The sequence below is a fragment of the Bombus affinis genome, chromosome 1, assembly GCF_024516045.1.
Source record: "Bombus affinis isolate iyBomAffi1 chromosome 1, iyBomAffi1.2, whole genome shotgun sequence".
In the NCBI taxonomy this organism is placed as follows: domain Eukaryota; kingdom Metazoa; phylum Arthropoda; class Insecta; order Hymenoptera; family Apidae; genus Bombus; species Bombus affinis.
The window spans coordinates 1,540,023-1,558,620 of record NC_066344.1 but is presented as its reverse complement, the minus strand read 5'-3'; the positions used below and the strand labels follow the sequence as shown (position 1 = coordinate 1,558,620).

The window sequence follows — 18,598 nt, the reverse complement described above, 5'->3', positions numbered from 1 at the left end:
CCCCTTCTGGGACTCCCAGTTGGCGACCGCGAATTCCCTGGAAAGTAAAATCGTCGAAGTATCGCTTAAGAACTGGGAGAATTATGGGCGAATATATCTGCTAGAAAAAATTATCGCTATAACTTAAAAGCGAATTTATTCACTCAGAATGATACGTTTGCTGTGCTAAAATATTATTCAGTGATATGAAATTTAATATTTTAGAGTTGATTAAATAACAAATACTAGAGAAAATACAATACCGTGCGCTGATACTTATTGCGGCTACTCTACATGCGCTCGTTAATTGTCATTTCGATTTTAAATAACGTGAATTAAAATTTCATATTATTATTATTGTTCTTTGACATTAAAGGTAATACAGTTTCTTTTTTCGGACATTATATATATATTCCTTGCAGCAAATTTTCTATTTTTTCGTAAAAGTGCCACAAAACATATCGCTCTTCGAATTCTTATCCTTCGGAGAATCCTACGTAAAAATTTATGCAGTAGTTTTAAATATTAAAGTATCAACTGTACTTATACATATACCTGTCGGATATTTGGAGTATTTTGGTCGGTTACTTAAGGATGAACCGTTCTATTACTTAACTTGTTTAAAAATAATCTCCAAGGAATAGTTTGCTATTATTTTAAACGAGATAGAAATCAAGAGTTTATCAATAATTATATTCGTCTAGCGAGGTCGATAATTTTCGTCGATTAACATGTCAAAATAATCTGATTGATCCTTTTAAAAGCAAATTACAAATTAACGGCATCTTTTTATGGATTTAAAAATACAAAGCTATTTAGAATAGACTTAATGCACAAAAATGCAGAAAATATGCAAACCAAAGTAGTCATCACAATATTTTTATATTAAACTACATCTTTTTATGGGTTTAAAAATACAAAACTATATAGAATAGACGTAATACACAAAAATGCAGAAAATATGCAAACCAAAGTAGTCATCACAATATTTTTATATTAAACTACATCTTTTTATGGGTTTAAAAATACAAAACTATCTAGAATAGACGTAATACACAAAAATACAGAAAATATGCAAACCAAAGTAGTCATCACAATATTTTTATATTAAACTACATCTTTTTATGGGTTTAAAAATACAAAACTATCTAGAATAGACGTAATACACAAAAATACAGAAAATATGCAAACCAAAGTAGTCATCAGAATATTTAGTAGGCGAAATGAATCTTTATTTGAATCCCATTTAATTGGTTATTTCTATAAAAACACGTATTTCCAAAAACATCCACGATCTTTAAATAATTCCCTATTATACAGAGTGCTGAGTTGAGGCCACTCAATCGGCATTTTCAAATCGTTAACCAGCCGAAAATGGAGATTCACGCAACCAGATGAATCGACCGATCGAACAACTCTCTCTATTACTTTTCTCTCTCTCTTTCACTCTCTCTTTCTCTTTCTCTCTCTTTGACCGTTGTTGCTCCACAAGTCGAGTCACCTACTTTCCTTGGCTCGCGTGCAAACGGAACCGCATTATTAAGACAGATTTTGTAATGGCGACTGCGTGTCCGGTCCGCGGCCTTGCAACGATCTCTCTGAAACGGTGGGTGGAAGTGACGTAAAGCGTTTCTTCGGCGATAAATGACGGCGTTTCGCAACGACGTAAAGGAGCGCTGCTCGATCCTCCCTGTAATCGGATTAACCGGGACGAACGTCCTTCTGCACCCGTTCACCTTTTGTTTCGCCAGCAAACAATGAGGGCTGTGATGGTGTCTGTTCGTTTGTTGCTCGAGTAAATCTTTGGTTACACCATTAGTCGAAATATGGTCTTGGCTATTATTTTATCGTTTTACCCGTCACCGCGGAGTGTTTGCTTTTTAGTGGTTATCGGAATTCGCTTCGGGATTCGTTTGACCTGTCGCGAGGCTCGCAGTATGATTTTATAGCTATGACTGAATTTTTTGAGCAATTGATCTATTTCATTTCTGAAATAACAGAGTAAAATTACATTATAGAGTCGAACCACAAGTATTTTTACAAATTGTACACATCTTACGAAACTGTAAGAATCTTACAAATGTTGGAAAGAATTTCGAGGATTGTGAAAATAAAATAAAATGGAATGAATTACGAGAATGTAAAATTACAGTCTACAAATTATAAGAATGTACTTAAAACACACTTCTGGAATATACGTACAGTGCACTTAACGTTCAGTATGGAAGGACAAGTTCCAGATATTTTCATTTCACTTTGGAAATAATTTTATGTTAAACTTATTTCCACTCGCGTTAAAAATTCCAAACGCAATTGCAAATTGCAAAAATTCATGAACGCGATGTTTCTCTTATTTCCTTCAAAATTAGAAATTTGACAAGGTTCAAGTACCTCTTTCTGCAATTAATTAATAATAAATCCTCATCAAGCCGATACACCATTATATTTATTTACTTATATTATAGTTTCTTATAGATAATTATTACTATTTTATTACGTACGCTTCTACCAATTTCTATTTTATTATTTTCATCATACTACTTTGATTATAAGTAGGTACCGCGTGTAGTTATTTACGACGAAATAAATTATAACTTTCACCCTAGTCGTCTTCGATCATCAAATCAACGACGAACGAACTGATGTTTAATACGTGAAATTCTTCCAAAGCGTGGAACACAAAGTAGTCATTTCGCCGGACGTGAATAGGACACGCGTAATATTAGAGATATTTCAATGGAAACGAAATATGCAAATGTCGCGGATCCGTGTTTCTTTGCGCTTCCCCTATCGGACGTAAAATACGAGAATGCTTGTTGCGCGGTCATTTGCCAGGCGTAATGGAGCCGGCTGGCGAAATTTATGCGGCTTTACACTCGCGTTTTTTGAGCTCGTACTTTCGTGCTGAAGCGTGCCGCTCCGGTGGTTCTCCTCTCAGTGGTACACCGAAACACGTACAGGAAGGCGCACCAGTGACGAATTACGACGAAAATCCGGCAAGACAATTTTTCAACAAATTTCGGCATAATATAAAGTGGTTTTGAATTGAAATTCGATGGAACGTTTGAAGGAAAAATATATGTTTCGTCGACGCTTTCGCGTGAAATGAAATTCCAATTTTGGAATGGAATTAAATATAATTAAAATTTTATTGACATATATATCGTTATATTTAATTGTTATATTATTTTTTTCATTCCTTTTTTTTTTTTGTCAGATGCAATAATGTTCTTTCAGATATGAAGAAGTGGTATTTTTCATTTTTGAATATTTCAAGTTTTAAAAAGTTAATTAGAAAGATTCGATCGAATTGAAATACCCTTCTGAATATAAAACGTATACTACGCAAATAATTTGAAAGATCGTAAAAATGCTGCTAGAGATCAATTTAAAATCTTAATTATCATTTCACGGTATTGTTAAATATTTCGTAATGATCGTCTGATCGTATTGTTTCCTCCTTTACATTTTATGTGTCTAAGAAGATATTATCTTTTACGTACGCATTTAAAAAGTTCATTATAAAATAAACACGAAACGAGCTTCGACAAATGTAGAAATAGCTTCGCAATTGTAGCAGGTGGAACGAGAACGAGGAGAAACGAGTCGCGAGGAGCACGATCGAGAGCATTTAAATAGACTTAATGCGCGTTCGTTCTTTTAACCACAGTGGACAAAGTAAAAGGCCAATTAAAGGAGAAAACACGCTGCCTCTGTATACGCGATCGCGAATAATTCTTTTCACGTTCATCGATTGCCATGGGCAATTTGCTGCACGGAACGAGTGTCTGCGTTGTCTTCTCCAACCATAAAGTAGCGGTATTTTCACCGATATCCGTACGAAACGGTAATTTTGAATAAATTCGATTGCGTGTTAAAGTATGAACGATTAGGGAGACACTTGTCATTCTTCGAAATCTTCATTGCCATTTTTTCTAATTAATTCTATGGAATTAGGTAACTACGAATTGAAGATAATACGATACGAATGACACCACGACTTGAAGATAAAGCGTTTACTCGAACGTCGATTGTCGATTAATTTAAGCTAATTAAAGAAATACTGGCTTCTTTAAGTAAATAAATATTTTATTTATTACATTACTATTACGTAGTATTGAAATGGTAATTTATTAAAAATGACGCTTATGATTATAATATTCTTATTTCTCAGAAAAATATGTGAGAGATTTATTTGTTTCGTTTCGAAAGCAAAGAATACTGCAGGCTTTCAAGTGGATATATTTATTACAAAAAATAATTATAAAATTGTGATTTCAATGAAATAAATTATAATCGAACTGTAATATCGGATTAGATAGATTATGAAAGGAAAAGAAATATTTATAAATAAATTCGCGTATCTTTCTCACGATAATATCGTCGTACATGTATATTCCAAAGATTGGAGAATATGTATTGTAATAAAAGGTCAGCTTGAAAGAAAAATACCACTAAATCTGTTTCAAACGATCATCGTACTTTTCCAAATCGCGAAAAGGTATCGCGACGAAGAAGAAAGCGTAAACTTAATTAATTACGAATCTAAGGAAGACTCGAGAATCGAAATACACGGCTAAATCCAAATTCTTCAAAATTTTCATTCGCGTCACTATGATTTTCAACCCGTCAAATGACAGATAATTTCATATATTTCATTTTCAATCATAAAATCTTCTCAAATTTCCACGTGCGACGAAACTCGATGAAACTAAAGTCGAAGAATACGCCATTGATCGTTCCTTCGATAACGAAACCAAGTAAAAATGTAACTCACACAGGAGAAGATGAAAATAAGCAACAAAGCCGCATAAGCATAACCGAAAGTATTCGATTTCGTAAACTGTAAAATAGAAACGGGATAGTTTCATCCCGCTAAGATATGAAGGAAGAGGAGGAAGAGATTTCGAACGACTCGACGTCGAAGCAATCGCAAAGGCGCTCCTATTTATCGCTCTTTATTTGCATTCCGGCCGGGTTACACGCGATTTTTCGCGTTTCTCCATTCCCCTCTTTTCCTGTTTCCCTTCGTGTACGGAGGTGAAACGTGTTCTCCGATCCGGCAACCTCGACAAAACATTCCTCCGCATCGACACGAAAATCGCATTCGGCCAGGCCGTGGCGTCGCTCGCGAATTTATGACACGACGTGTCTTTGGCATGCTTGTCGCCGAAAAATATCGACGTATACTGCGCTAACAGGGCGAAGGATACTCCCAGAATCGAAAAAATCATACTTCACGTGGAACGTTTCGACATTGTGGATGTTAACGAATGTAAAGAAAGGTTCGACGAAATTATTTTATTTCCGATCTGAAAAGCGAGTCTTGTTTCGTTGAACGTTTACAGTCACACGAAACGTCGTAATAAATTGCTAGCGAGTCAGTTGAGAGTTATCAGTTGAGTTTCATCATCGTTCGAAGGGATTGATATGTTTAGAAAAATGTAGCGACTGCAATGTTTGATCGAAAATTACTTGCACCCTCTGTACCAATTGACCTACGACAGTTTCGTTCTGTCATCATTGTAATCCTAGCATTTTTCGAATGAAATTATACATCGTACCAAAAGTGAACGATCGTGTCCAAACACTTTTGAGCAGTAGCGTAATAATCGGTAAAATAGTGGATTTAATGTCGAAAATATTTTAAGGCCTGTTACTACCTTAATTAGATTCTGCCATTGTCCCACAATATGATATGATCATTTCAAGTTTAAAAAAATTTCAATTAATCTAATTATATGAACGCGATGCATTAATTCCGTCATGATACGATACAGCATATAACTGTCTCTGCTGCTTAAATGTACAAAGACTACCATTATATCACAGTCCATAATTTAACGAACAATTATTGTTAATGTCCAAACCAGTGTCTCTTTTAATTATCTCGGATCCTGTTCCACAATAACAATGTTTAATTACCATTCGAATCGGTGCATACGCGTATTATTCACCTAGAAGCCGACACTCGTCATTCACCTAATATTTTATCACACGCGATCGCACGATATATTTCATTTCTCACTCTATTTTCTCGAGCAACGTCGATCTTCTTTCTTTCGATTAGACTAGTTTCTTCGAAGGATAAAATAAATTTTTAAATATTCCACCGTTTAGTCGTTCACTTCAACGACAGAGCAGTGGGAAGGCGAAAAATAAATTGGAAGAAACAAAAGAAGAAAAACAATAATGAATTTGAGGCTGGCGTTTAATTCTGCTTCAGCTAGATCTCATCCTATCCGTTTGTATCGTAGGTTTCATTTTTTAATTTCGTTACAGGCCAACTGGTACAGGGCGTCCCAGTATTGTCGATATCACGGAATGCATCTGGCGAGTATAGCGTCGCAGGAGGAAAACGACAGGCTGGAGAAACATATTAAGGACTTCGGTCTTGGGCACGAGCATTTTTGGACCTCTGGTACCGATCAGGCCGAGGAAGGCACTTTCTTCTGGATGGCAAACGGCAGGCCAATCACGTTCGAAAATTGGAACGTCGGCGAGCCGAATAATTTCAGGTATGAGCCTGCGATACCCAAACTAGTAAGGACACAAGAATGTTCGTATAATAGAACAAACATTTTTCGGATATTAAATTCCATTCGTTTAAACGAGGATTAAAGAAATTACAATTCTTTTCTTAATATCTAAGGAAAAGAATATGTATATATTAGATTGTTCGAAAAGTTTGTTTCGTTTTATAAAGAAATAATAGACGCACAATGTTTTTTGGTTTTATATTACTTTATTGAATTATGCACGAACATAATAACAGAAATAGACCGAAGTGGATCGTAGCTAATTCAATAAAATAATATAAAATAGAAATTATTGTTCGTCTATTATCACCTTATGAAACGAAAGAAACTTTTCGGACAACCAAATATTTCCGAAGCAAGAAAGGGCCATCTTCGTGATCCTTAATTGCTGTTCATGCTCTAATAATGTAATGTAATAGATGGAATAATAGTATTTCTAACAGAGGAAAATACTAACAGCCGTACTGTTCGGATAATGGAATATTCGGCTCATATTAGAATGTTCAGATATTAGCATACTCGAGCGATGGCGGATAGAGAGGAGTTTCTATCGCATCGACTTCGTCTCTCCGAGGGAGACACAACAAGGAGCATTGCTCGGCTTTTCGTTGTTCTGAAAGCTAATTGAAACCGTTTGATAATATCTCCTTCACTATCTGCCTAATAACAGACAAAGCAGAAAAAAGACAGCATAAATTCGATGCATTTCGTTGCAGATACGAGAACGGCGAAGAGGAGCACTGCCTGGAGCTGTGGAACAGGGATGGTAAAGGGCTGAAGTGGAACGACAGCCCGTGCAGTTTCGAGACGTTCTTCGTGTGCGAGGTGCAGTGATCGATCGATCGGCCAACAGGATTGACGAAAAACAGGATCTGAAAGTCATCGATACACGGAATTCGATTCACGATACATCGACTTACCTATCGAGTCATCCTGCTAGCTATTGCCTCGTCGACTTTGTTTTTCCTCCGGGACCTCGAAACAAAATAGAAAAAGTGACTTTCTCTGTGTGTGCGCGTGCGTATGTGTGTGTGTGTGTATGCGTGTAAGTGCGTGTATTACACGTAGACGAGCGTTTTAAACGCGTCTTGCGGATCGATGGATCGCGCGGGCAAATGGATGCTGAACGTAAAGAAACAGATGGCGAACACGATGATTAGGATACAGAGATGTTTCTGTGAAGGAAATTTTTGTGAAATCGCCTGAAACCTATGCTTGGATTTTTATCTGAAAATCGCGGTTTCGTTACAGCAAATACGCCTTATTTCTGCTACTGTGAAGACCACTAGTTCTACTTGTTCGTAGAATGTTTTTATAGTAAGTAGAAACGATGAGAATTTTCTTTACTGGTGGATAAGAACTGACGAAAGAATGGTATAAATGATTATTTTAGTGGCTTATTAACGTTCACCTTGTATGATACTATTTGCTTATTAAATTTAGCAATTACGAAGTAAGGACTCGTAAGTTTTAACGTGGATGTTAGCGATAATAGTCGTTTGTCGTTAACGCAAAGAAGCCTGTGTTTGGATAACGGATTCTTTTTTTGGAAGATGGATAAGCTGCAGCTTGTGTGCTACTTTTTCCTCGATGATAGAAACGTAGAATTATAGTTGCGTCGTTGACGAAAGTTCCAACAAAAGTGCGACCGTTGTTGGTAACCAGGCGGAAAGTCAGGGAATTTTCAAATTTTGCCAATCGATGGAATCACGGTTGTTCGATACGAAAAGCATTTCCAATTCCATAGATTTGCAAAATTTCTGGTTTCTAATCGTAAGATATTTCCTCTTTTTCTTCCGGTTTCATTACCAAAAGCTCGTTGCTAACGTTAAAAATGCCGAGAGGAGGAATCAAAAGACTTTAAAGCGGGCGTGTCGATTAACGACGATTTCACAGAATAATGTAAGCTTCTATTTCCTAATCGATATCTGAATTAAATAACGAAAGAAATAAAGAAATAAATTCTACATCGATGGTCGAAAATTATTAGCGATCAATTTAATGTAAGCGACGAGCAGAATTCGCACAATCGGAATTCTGCGCGAACTTTCATGATTTTATTTTTCACGAGTTCATTGGGCGTTGAAGTGGAAACCCCCGACGTCGGAAACGGCGTTGTACATGACATCATTTAACGCTATGCAATAAAATCCAAGTTACATTATTAATACTCCGTGATATTTTTTCCCTCGTCGTTCTCCAAATGCCAAAATAAAATCACTTTAATCGCTTTGGCTAAAATAGAAGAGACGTAAATCGTAAAATTCGTCGTCAATCGTCATACGCGTTCATAATTACACACTTGTTAATTCGAATGAAGAAAAAGTTATTCGTTCCGGGACTCGTTCGATGGTATTTCCAAATTCTTTTGTAATTTCATATACTCTTTTCTTTCGCTTCTTTGCTATCTTACAAAATGATAGAATTTTATCAATTGAAAACCTACCTACGGATCGAAGCCAGATATTTTTAACTATTTATAAAACCTTTTACATCACCAACTAAAATAATTCATAGTCTGTAGTTTTAGTTCCCTCTCGGTCCGTACAATAAAACTTGTGCATCCACTTCTACGATTTTTACGATTGTCGTAAAAAAGTCATAAGACAAACATCTGGTTTCCACTAAAAAAAAATTCAAAGAATAAGAAAACATACGAAAGGATAGGCAAGATACGCAGAAAAAAACTCTAAGCTTGACATGACGGGTTTAATAAAATTTGAAATCTCGCTACCATACACAAATGGCTGGACTGTCAAACATCCTGTGTAGCGAACGAACAGGACCGTAGATAAAAACAAGTCGCGGTTTAGTCGGTGGCTGATCGTTCTCCGATTGCACGTTTCAGCGAGTGGAAACAGGATCTCGCGTTTCGTACCGGGATGGATGTCGGTTTGTTGTTCGCGGCTGACGTCGCGTCGCGGCGTCGAAGCGTCCAAACGCGTTCGAATATTGTGAACAAGCACGGGAGCTGAGCTTATTGAAAAGGACAGAAAAACCGATGATAAAACGAGGGAAAAAAAGGCAGAAGAGAAAGGAAAAAAAATGGAAAAGCGAACGAACGAACCGACCAGAAAAAAGCACGCAACTGTAATGAAAGTTGCTCTCCCGGAACGTTGTATTCCCGTAACGAATCTTTCCGGTCGACGTGGTCCATGCTTCGTCGTTTCAACGTTCTTCCATCGTTGCTGCGCCGCCCCTTTCCTTTTTAGCCGACACAACCCATCAACGTGCGAGTCCCCTCTACAGGATTGACAGAACCAATTAGTGGTTCCGTCGATTTTTCACCGTTTCGGGGGGAGGGCAACAATACTCCGGAAAGAGGTAGTGAGCTGGTAAAAAAAGGAAAACAAAAAATAAAAAGGAGAAAACCGGACGGCGCCAAAGCTACTGTAAAAGCATGCGGTTGAAAAAGGGGCAGGAACAGAGGAGACTGGCAAAGGGTAATGAAAATGAAACGATAGTATAGCGAGATTACATCACTTGCGATTTCCATGGATCATAGGAATTCGAGTTGTTCGAAGAGGAAAGAGCGGTATAGGTTTAATTAGTCACGCCGGAGAGTAGCCTATTAGAGGTAATTGATACCGATGGCTTGTAATATTCATTTTGTAAATGAAAGATAAGAATTGGAAGATCGTCGCTGTTAAGAGAAACGTTACAGTCAGATGTAACTTGATTTTATTCCGAAGCATTTATACAGCGACGTTTCCTTAAATCGTGATGAAAATTAGCTAAGTTTTGTACATACTTGATACAAAAGTCGAAACTTTGGTTGCATATCTAACAAGATGTACGTACGTGTTTTAATTGATTTTAATTAACTCGTATCTCTTTGATACTTGTGACACGCGTTTGATAATAATCTGTATTATCATCTGAAAGTTGACGAACTTTAAAACAATGAATCAATCGTGTGTTAAATTAAAATATATGTTACCTTATTTATGTTCCATAAGGTAGATATTTTTCTATCGCGCAGTTAGATCGAAGTTGATGGTAATCTTCAGTTGGTAATGTTCCTTTCTATTGTGCTGCACGTTGGTATTCGCCATTTGCGTTGTCCAAAATATTGGCTAATGATGGTACAAGCACCGACGAGGTGCAAAAGGGACGTGACATCACCGACGAGATATTAGTAAACAATACAAGTAAATCTGCACTGGGCGAAAAACGGAATGCGCTCTAGTGGTCGATATCACGATGGGTACTTTATCGACCAATGTATATTTGATGTTCGAATGACCATCATAGTCGATGTACAGAATAGACGAGACACGCAATGCTTTTCCATGTCCACGTTTTGGGGGTCACCTAACCACCTTGCCATTTTTGTGTTACGTACGACTGTTGGTACATTCGGTACACTCGATTCGGTACATAATACCACAGACGAAATACAGCAAGTCATAGGAAGCTGCACGCATGAACTTTGTTTACGCATTACTTTGAAAATGTATGTACGAATCGAAAAATGTTGACGACTGACCATATGCTATATAAAATGATGCAATACCAAGTGCTACATCTAAAATATCTTTCTTTTTATTAAAGACACGTATAAAAAGAATGTCACAGCTTTATGAGCTACTAATTACTAAATTACCAGACCCGCAGGTTAAAAAAACACTACCCGTTAGACCTAAGCACAAGATTTAACTAGATATTTATATTAAGTAATATTTACTTATTTATAATAATTATTTATAAATTATACTTATCTATAATAAGTATTAACTTATTATAAATAATTAGCCATGTCACTGCGCCACGCCAGAGAAAATTACTTATAATTCTCGATGCGAGAATTGATAGTAAAATACTAGTAAATAAAAAAATAAAAAAGAAACTTTATGAGCTTGATCTTATATATTTATCAATACATGTTAGGAAGCGCAAAGTAAGGATTTCAGCGAAGGGAAATTTTTGCAGAAAATGGCAAAGTACAGGGTCTAAGAAAAAGAAACAAAACTCTGATAACTGAGTGTAGTATACAAAACAACAATGTTTTATTTGAAACAACATACAATCATGTGCCACATATGTTCCTTAAAGCCGTCGGTTTGCGCGTTCCGCGAGACGATTGGTCGACGATATTACTCGTAACGTAGAAATAATGTGTGCATACGGGATATCTGTCAATGGCTTCGTCGTTTTATTAACGTACCATATGCCTCGTTCGCCACCTTTCCCTGATCTGTCGCGGAGCTCGCAAACCTCGTTTATCCTCTTTAATGCTTATCAATGTTACCATTTTTTTTTATCAATCTTTATCTTTTTTTGGTAATTTTATTTTATCATTAATATAATCTTGTTTCGTTTTTTTTCCCCATTAAAAATGTACGCAGACACAAATACAACGCCTCTTTGTTCGAGGCCGTCGAAAAAAGATCTCCAGTTGGCGAGGTTTTTCGTCGCTAAACTTACTTCTCTGCTGGTCTACGCTAATCCTAAGGTATATTTTTTTTTCTCTTGTCGCTAATATCCTCGGTGGTGAAAACGAAGAAGCACGAACGAGGACACTCGATAGAGATCACGATCTCGGTCCTATCGTACCTCCTTTTTCCCTTTTCATTTTTTCTCAATCGTTTCTTCTTCGTTATGTACATAGACGAGTATACGCACGAGTATACATACAAATTGGTATAATCGTTTATACTGTTTCTACGCGCTTTCGTATTTATCATACCTAAAATCGTGATGTACCCGGCGATCCTTTAACCCGTTTCAATTTTCCTTTCCCTTTATCCTCATTTGTTTTTCTTTTTTTTTTTTCAAACGTTTCTCTTCCGTTTCGTTTGTTTCACACAAAAATGGCCATCGTATGGCCGCGCTATCGACATCGTTATCTTTGTATGTATTTGACTAATCTATCTTAGGGTCCACTGAGGGATGCGATCCTTTTGGACTTGATCTATCGTGAATGATGGCCTGGACTCTTCTGATCCGTTGTTTATTATTTTAACGATCGTAGTACAGGTTGATCCGTCGCTAATATTGCTACAATTGTTGCTTCGTCATTGCCGTTTTGTTTTTCTTTTTAACGGTACCGAATCGAAGCTTTAGATTACGTGATAAATGGTGTATGAAACGTCTTTTGATTTTGGTGTTTACAATTTGTACATTTTGTTGGACTTTGTATATAAAACAATGCTAAACGTATAAATAACGAGGAACTTCTAATAAATCTTTAATAAAATGTTTAATATTCCTATCATACATAACGAGATTATATATGATAAAAGTTCAGTTTAATAACGAAACAAACCTTGAAGCGCTCTTTACGTTCAATGAGTATAATTTAGAGAGAAATTTGTGAAACTGTATTTCGTTGTATTTTCCAGTGAAACGATAGCAAACCGATCGAGAACAAAGTTCTGTAGTTTCTTAGTGCCAAAGAATTTTTGAGAATGTGCCGGTAAAATTTATTTAAATACGTTTAAATAGTTGCTGTCGTTGTGACCATCGCAAACGTTACCACTGTTCAACGTTACGTTAAATTCACCCGCCAAAAATTCCGTTGTTACTGTGAAAAGGAAATTAATTGCTCGACGATGTTACTGATATGCTTATATTCAGCCAACGGATTTCTAATTTGCTGCGTTTCTTTTTTTTTTCATTCGTTACTCGATCATGCTTATAAAAATTATTTGGCACATCATCGTTTCGTCCACATTGATGAAAAACAATCGTTTCTAGAATAAAATGACGATGATCCGCCGATCGGAAGAGTCCTGGTGGGAGATGAATACGCAAAGGACACGAATCTCGGATGAAAATAGCGAAAGGAAGCCTATCGTTCGTGTAAGGACGACTAGTCTACAATTACGGGTACGAGAGTCTTCGGAGATCACGAGTACGACGCTGAAAAATCATCATTAAGGCCGCTATTTCGTGTGTGCGCACGATTGTTAGGTTTACATAAGTTAGTTTCTACTATCAACGCCTTCTTGCACAATAATTTACGAATAATACCAGTAAGTTGGGAGAGAGAGACAGAGAGGCGACAAGTTTTAAGTTATACGTTTCTGTTACGCAAATAGTTGGTGTAATTTTACAGTTTTGTATAGAATAAGACGATCATAAGAATCTTTATAGAACAATTTTATGATCTTCCAATTTTATATTCTATAATCTAGATGGTAATCTGTAAAATTCAATTATAAAATTTCATTAATAAGATTTAATCGATTTGTGCAAGAAAGCCGACGTTATCTCTTTCTCGTGTTGTACCGGTTACAATCGCTTGCCGTGATCGGATTATCGTTTTCTTGCAAAGAAACGCGTTTCATCTAATACGGCGATGCGTTGTCTATGAAATAACTGTAAACCAAGGAATCGTAGTTACCGATGAAATTTAAATTTTACACCTGCTTTCCTTCCGTCTTCTTCCTTAAATTAACACTATCGTATCTTTATCGTTAATTGGACTTTCAATTTTTACGTGAGAGATTATTTTCTCGGTAATGAAAGCGACTGTCGATTGTTTTAACATCACACCACATCGATTATTGTTTGACGTTAGTCTCGTCGGACTTAAAGCTGCTGGATTCTCGATTAAAGCGCGCGATCGTTTCGATGATCGTCGAGCCATTGAAGAGGAAGAAATATCTGAGCTTTATCAAGAAACGTATTCGTTGTATCGACGCGAATTTTCCGCACGAAACTCACGTTCGTTCGAATGATGATCCATCTTTGAAATACAAACACGTATCGTCAAGTTTGTTCTAGAGTTATTAATATGAAATTGCGTTTGATTATCCTCGATTAGTATCTATTAATTATGGTCGTGTGTGCGCACACGATGAAAAGAAATCTCGTGTTTGTGTCGGATGGAAACAGCGTTTAAGATCTCACGTCGACCGGAAATATGGGTAAAAGCTTACGCCTGTCTTTTAGATACTTAACAGTAGCAGATAAAGATACATTAGTTACGGCATAATCGACACGCCTCGTCGGTATCTCTTTTTCCCTTCTTCTCTCCATATACTTGTCTCGAAAAGAGTAACCAATAATCTCGTTCTCTCTACGTACGTTCGCGTCGTTCCCTAACAACGTAACATTTCCATTATCTTTAACAACAACAGTAACAACAGTGTTTTGTCCGATAGCAACGTATTATAAGTTAGAATTGCGATTTCCATAAATTTGTATTCTTTATTTTATTTTCGGTTAAATCCAGCACTCGTGTCTCGTCCTCGAATTAATCGTGTCGTTCGACTTCTCGAAAAGCCGACAGAAAGTGCTTTAAAAATCGGCGAACGTTATGAATTAATCGATACAATAGATTTTTCTCGTGGAATTTTCCTGAGCAAACGTCGTTTCAAATGTGTGATTCGTTTTATCTCGCTTGAACGCACGAGGAGTCGAAACAAGTGCTTCGCTAAATGGAGTTGTCGACGTGCGGTATAAGCCACAATAGCGAAACCTCGGAAACCGATGATCGATGGATTTTCAAAACCCAAACTATCTAAGAGCCGGAAATTTCAAAATCTAATAATGACACCAGTTAGTTTTCATCACAATTATCGGACAACAAGAAACAATCTCGAAATTGTTGCAACCTTCTTTTCTCGTAATTCGATTCTTCCGCAACTCCGTTTCGAATTTTCGTGATCGAGAAATTGTAGCAGCATTTTTACAGCAAAGATGTACATTTTCGTTTCTTATTGCAAATTCATTTCATGAAAATCGTTTGAATATGGTAAAAAAAAAAAAAAAAAGAAAGAACGAAATTCTCTTTCCAATGTTTACTTTGTGACTTACACGGTACAATGCGTTCTATGTACAGCGGACGTAATTTTAGAACATTAATCCTATCACTGTCGATTTTCCTACACACACACACACAAAATCTTTGTTTTTTCTGCGATTGGCTCAAAAGAATTGCCTCTTTTTCAACTACTCCTTACGAGGATAGACTTTATATTCCCTTCTTTTTTTTTTCTTTTTTTGGCTTTTTATTTGTAGAAATTGCGAAGTGTCAGGTTCTTGAATAGGCGCGAGAGCTTTGAACGATCACGCGATCGTATCGACGCTTCTAAAAAATATTTCACCTTAATGGTTACACGCTTGGAATTCACTGTTTCAGGCACCGTTACGTATAGTAACATATTTTAACTCCGAATTTATTCTCTGCATTTCTGACCGATCGAATTTTAAAATGCAACACGAGCCAGCAAAGATTAATTCTTCGAATATTTACCAAATCGATAAAGAGAAAATTTTGTTAAAAATTATCTTTGAGTTGGGTATTGTGATTATAGTAATTTTAAGTTGGATTGCATTCAAACGCTATATTCACAAAGAAATGAATTCTTTTAATAGCACATTAGCAAAGCATATTAATATAATAGCAACGTGTAAGTATAATATCGGTGCTTTCAAAACGTAGTAATAATTACAATTTAAACAGTTTGAACATTCTTGAAATTGTTGATCGTACAGAACACTAAAAACACAATGAATCCATTAACAAATCAATATACCTTGAATACCATTTCAATTTTGTTAAGAAAGAAAGAAAAATACATTCGACGAAACTATTACGAAGCGTACAATATTTTTTCACTATCGTATTCTTTTCGTTAGAGAAGATTGTTACGACAAAGAAAGTGTCGAAATATCCAAGCCAATAATCGTCACTGGATCATCCTGTTCGCTGCTTTTTTTTTTATTAAAAATTTGACACGCAACACCTGACACTTCTCGATGCAATTTTATTTAATCGTTACGCTCGGTGGATCTTTATTACGTGTACTGTTTTTTTCTTGTTGTTGAGCATATTACGTCCTCGAAATAAGTTTCTTTTAGAATATTTCATTGTTCTTTTTACCACAATATACATACTTAACGTATAATAGTAGCTCGTGTGTACATTACGTATTAAATATATATATGTATATATGTATATATGACATACTCAAATGTCACAGTTATATCTTGTATGGTACACATTGACATTTTACCATCAAGGTGTTGACAGGTTTTCTTATTTCCATCTTTTTTAATATATAGTTTTTATTTCATCGTTTTCGTTCTTTTATAGCATTTTGCTCGCCTTGGCGTTCGTTTTAACGAACAATTGTTGGCTCGAAGTCGACGCCCTATTTTTGGAAAAAGGGCCGATATTTCGTACAAAGTTTTAACGAGATTCTCAAAAGACTTAGGAATTTTCAATAACTACCTATTGCATTGTTGCTGCCTGAATATAACTTACGTGGTTTGGTTTCTTTATTTTTTCCACTTTTATCCAGGTTCCTGTTGTTTCGTTCTCTTTGCCTCTGTAACAGGCACAAACATCGCCTGCAAACATCACTCACGGTTCCAAACCTCAATTCTCTCATACTAATGTTTTACAATAACAATAATTGTTGACATTACGGACATCGTCTGTTACGAAAAGTCGTCAATTTCAAAAACAGTGATTTATTACCGCTTAATATAAGTGTCTAAATTACAAGCTTCAATTTAAAAGTTCTAAACAAACGGAGAAATAGAAATTTCTGAGCTTTCAGATTTTCTCCAAGAATCTCTGCAAGCTGCGCGACATATGTATCAGACAAGAACGAATAAATAAATAATAAACAAACAAATAAATAAACTAAGAGTCACGCGTTTCACGTAAGAAGGCCAATCGAACGAAACCAGCAAACAGTGTCATATACGCGATTGAAATAGCATAAATACACTCAATTCCCTCCTTACAACCCTTATTTCAACTACCCTTCAAACGACACACTTTCCAACGAAACGTGTGAATCGTTCTTTTTCAAAAGTTTCGTCCCAAAAATTCTATTTTAAAAGAGAAATGCTATCGTAGGACAGTAGCAAAGACTGGAAACGAATCGTGTTCGTCCAAGAATTTCAATGTGATACAATCACAAGAATGAACACCGCGCACTTCCGGCTCTTCGTGGCGAAGACAGACAGACCTTGGAAAACGTGGTCGTGGTTAAAAGTTCGTTCATCGAGAGAAAAACGATCGTGATCTCGATATTCTTCATAGGCACTGAACGTTCTTCCCGTGCACCAGACTTGTTTTTTTATTCTTCGATAATTTCTTCCCTCGTCTTCTTCGGTAATTTCTTCCCTCGTCATCTTCGATAATTTCTCCCCTCGTGTTTTTCGATCGCTGCTCGAAACGGCTCGGCTTCGAGGGTTTCTCGTATTCGAGGGATGACCTCGACGAGGCAACGAGGCAACAACTCGTTGTCCAAAATGGCGAAAGCGAGTTACACCGCTCCCTAAGGACGCTTATGATCGCGCTGACGTGGCTGGGCAATCGTGGCCGCTTCTCTACGATCACAGAACTGTCTCCATCTCGGCGATTTCCGTCCTGGCTGCGTCGTCGTCCGGAATCCTAAATACAATAATCGATTTCATTCGTTAGCTTGGACAAAGGCAAAAAAAAAAAAAAGATAATTCGGAAGGATAATTGAGCGAGGAGAAGCCCTCTTGCATGAAAAAAAGGTGTAGAATCGAGGAAAAACAGTGGGAAAATTAAGGAACAATAGACACATGTTGGCGAGGAAGAATACGAATTCCAAACAATCCCATAAATTCTTTCGGCGACTATTTGTTCGTTGTAACATAAGTGAAAAGTCCAATAATTATCGTAAATATTTACGTGGACACTAAGGTAAATGGATATTTGAAAATATTTGCTTGGCCAACGCTATATAAATTCTCAAATTTCTACTGTGAACTGCGAAACTTTAAACAAATGAAAAAATTGAAATTTCTTATCGCGCAAGATAAAAGAAAGACCAAGAATATGTCTTCTTCGAACAAAGGGTATTTCGTCGAGGCTGAGAATCTTCTAATACTCTGAATATTTTAAAGTGGAAGATGCTTTCATGTACCACGAACATTATTAATGCATTATAATCACATCGTTATAGTTGAGATTTGCATAATGCCAAAGAAATAAGAAACAATTTTTTTAATATGTATTATTTAAAATGTAAATTCGATACGAAATAAAAGTGACAAATGAGAGGGGAATAAGATTTGATCGTAAGTGTTAGCTGAACTGTAGTTGAAAACTTCATTTGATCACCCAATCGATCAATCCGATA

At 36.4% G+C, this 18,598-nt stretch overlaps 2 protein-coding genes across 16 annotated transcripts in view; one reads left to right on the top strand and one right to left on the bottom strand.

Annotated features, from left to right (window-relative positions):
* The window catches only part of LOC126915950 (uncharacterized), a 196,747-nt gene extending 188,061 nt beyond the window's left edge, over positions 1-8,686 (top strand). For all 6 annotated transcript variants that reach the window (XM_050721223.1, XM_050721185.1, XM_050721194.1 and 3 more), the window contains 2 exons: positions 6,262-6,497; positions 7,235-8,686. In XM_050721223.1, coding sequence (XP_050577180.1) covers positions 6,262-6,497; positions 7,235-7,352 — 354 coding nt within the window. In that variant the 3' untranslated portion in view covers positions 7,353-8,686. The remainder of the gene's footprint in view (positions 1-6,261; positions 6,498-7,234) is intronic.
* A 2,817-nt stretch (positions 8,687-11,503) lies between these two features.
* LOC126915803 (glutamate receptor ionotropic, NMDA 2B) overlaps positions 11,504-18,598 on the bottom strand; it is a 360,824-nt gene continuing 353,729 nt past the window's right edge. For all 10 annotated transcript variants that reach the window (XM_050720833.1, XM_050720821.1, XM_050720813.1 and 7 more), the window contains one exon: positions 11,504-17,880. In XM_050720833.1, coding sequence (XP_050576790.1) covers positions 17,823-17,880 — 58 coding nt within the window. In that variant the 3' untranslated portion in view covers positions 11,504-17,822. The remainder of the gene's footprint in view (positions 17,881-18,598) is intronic.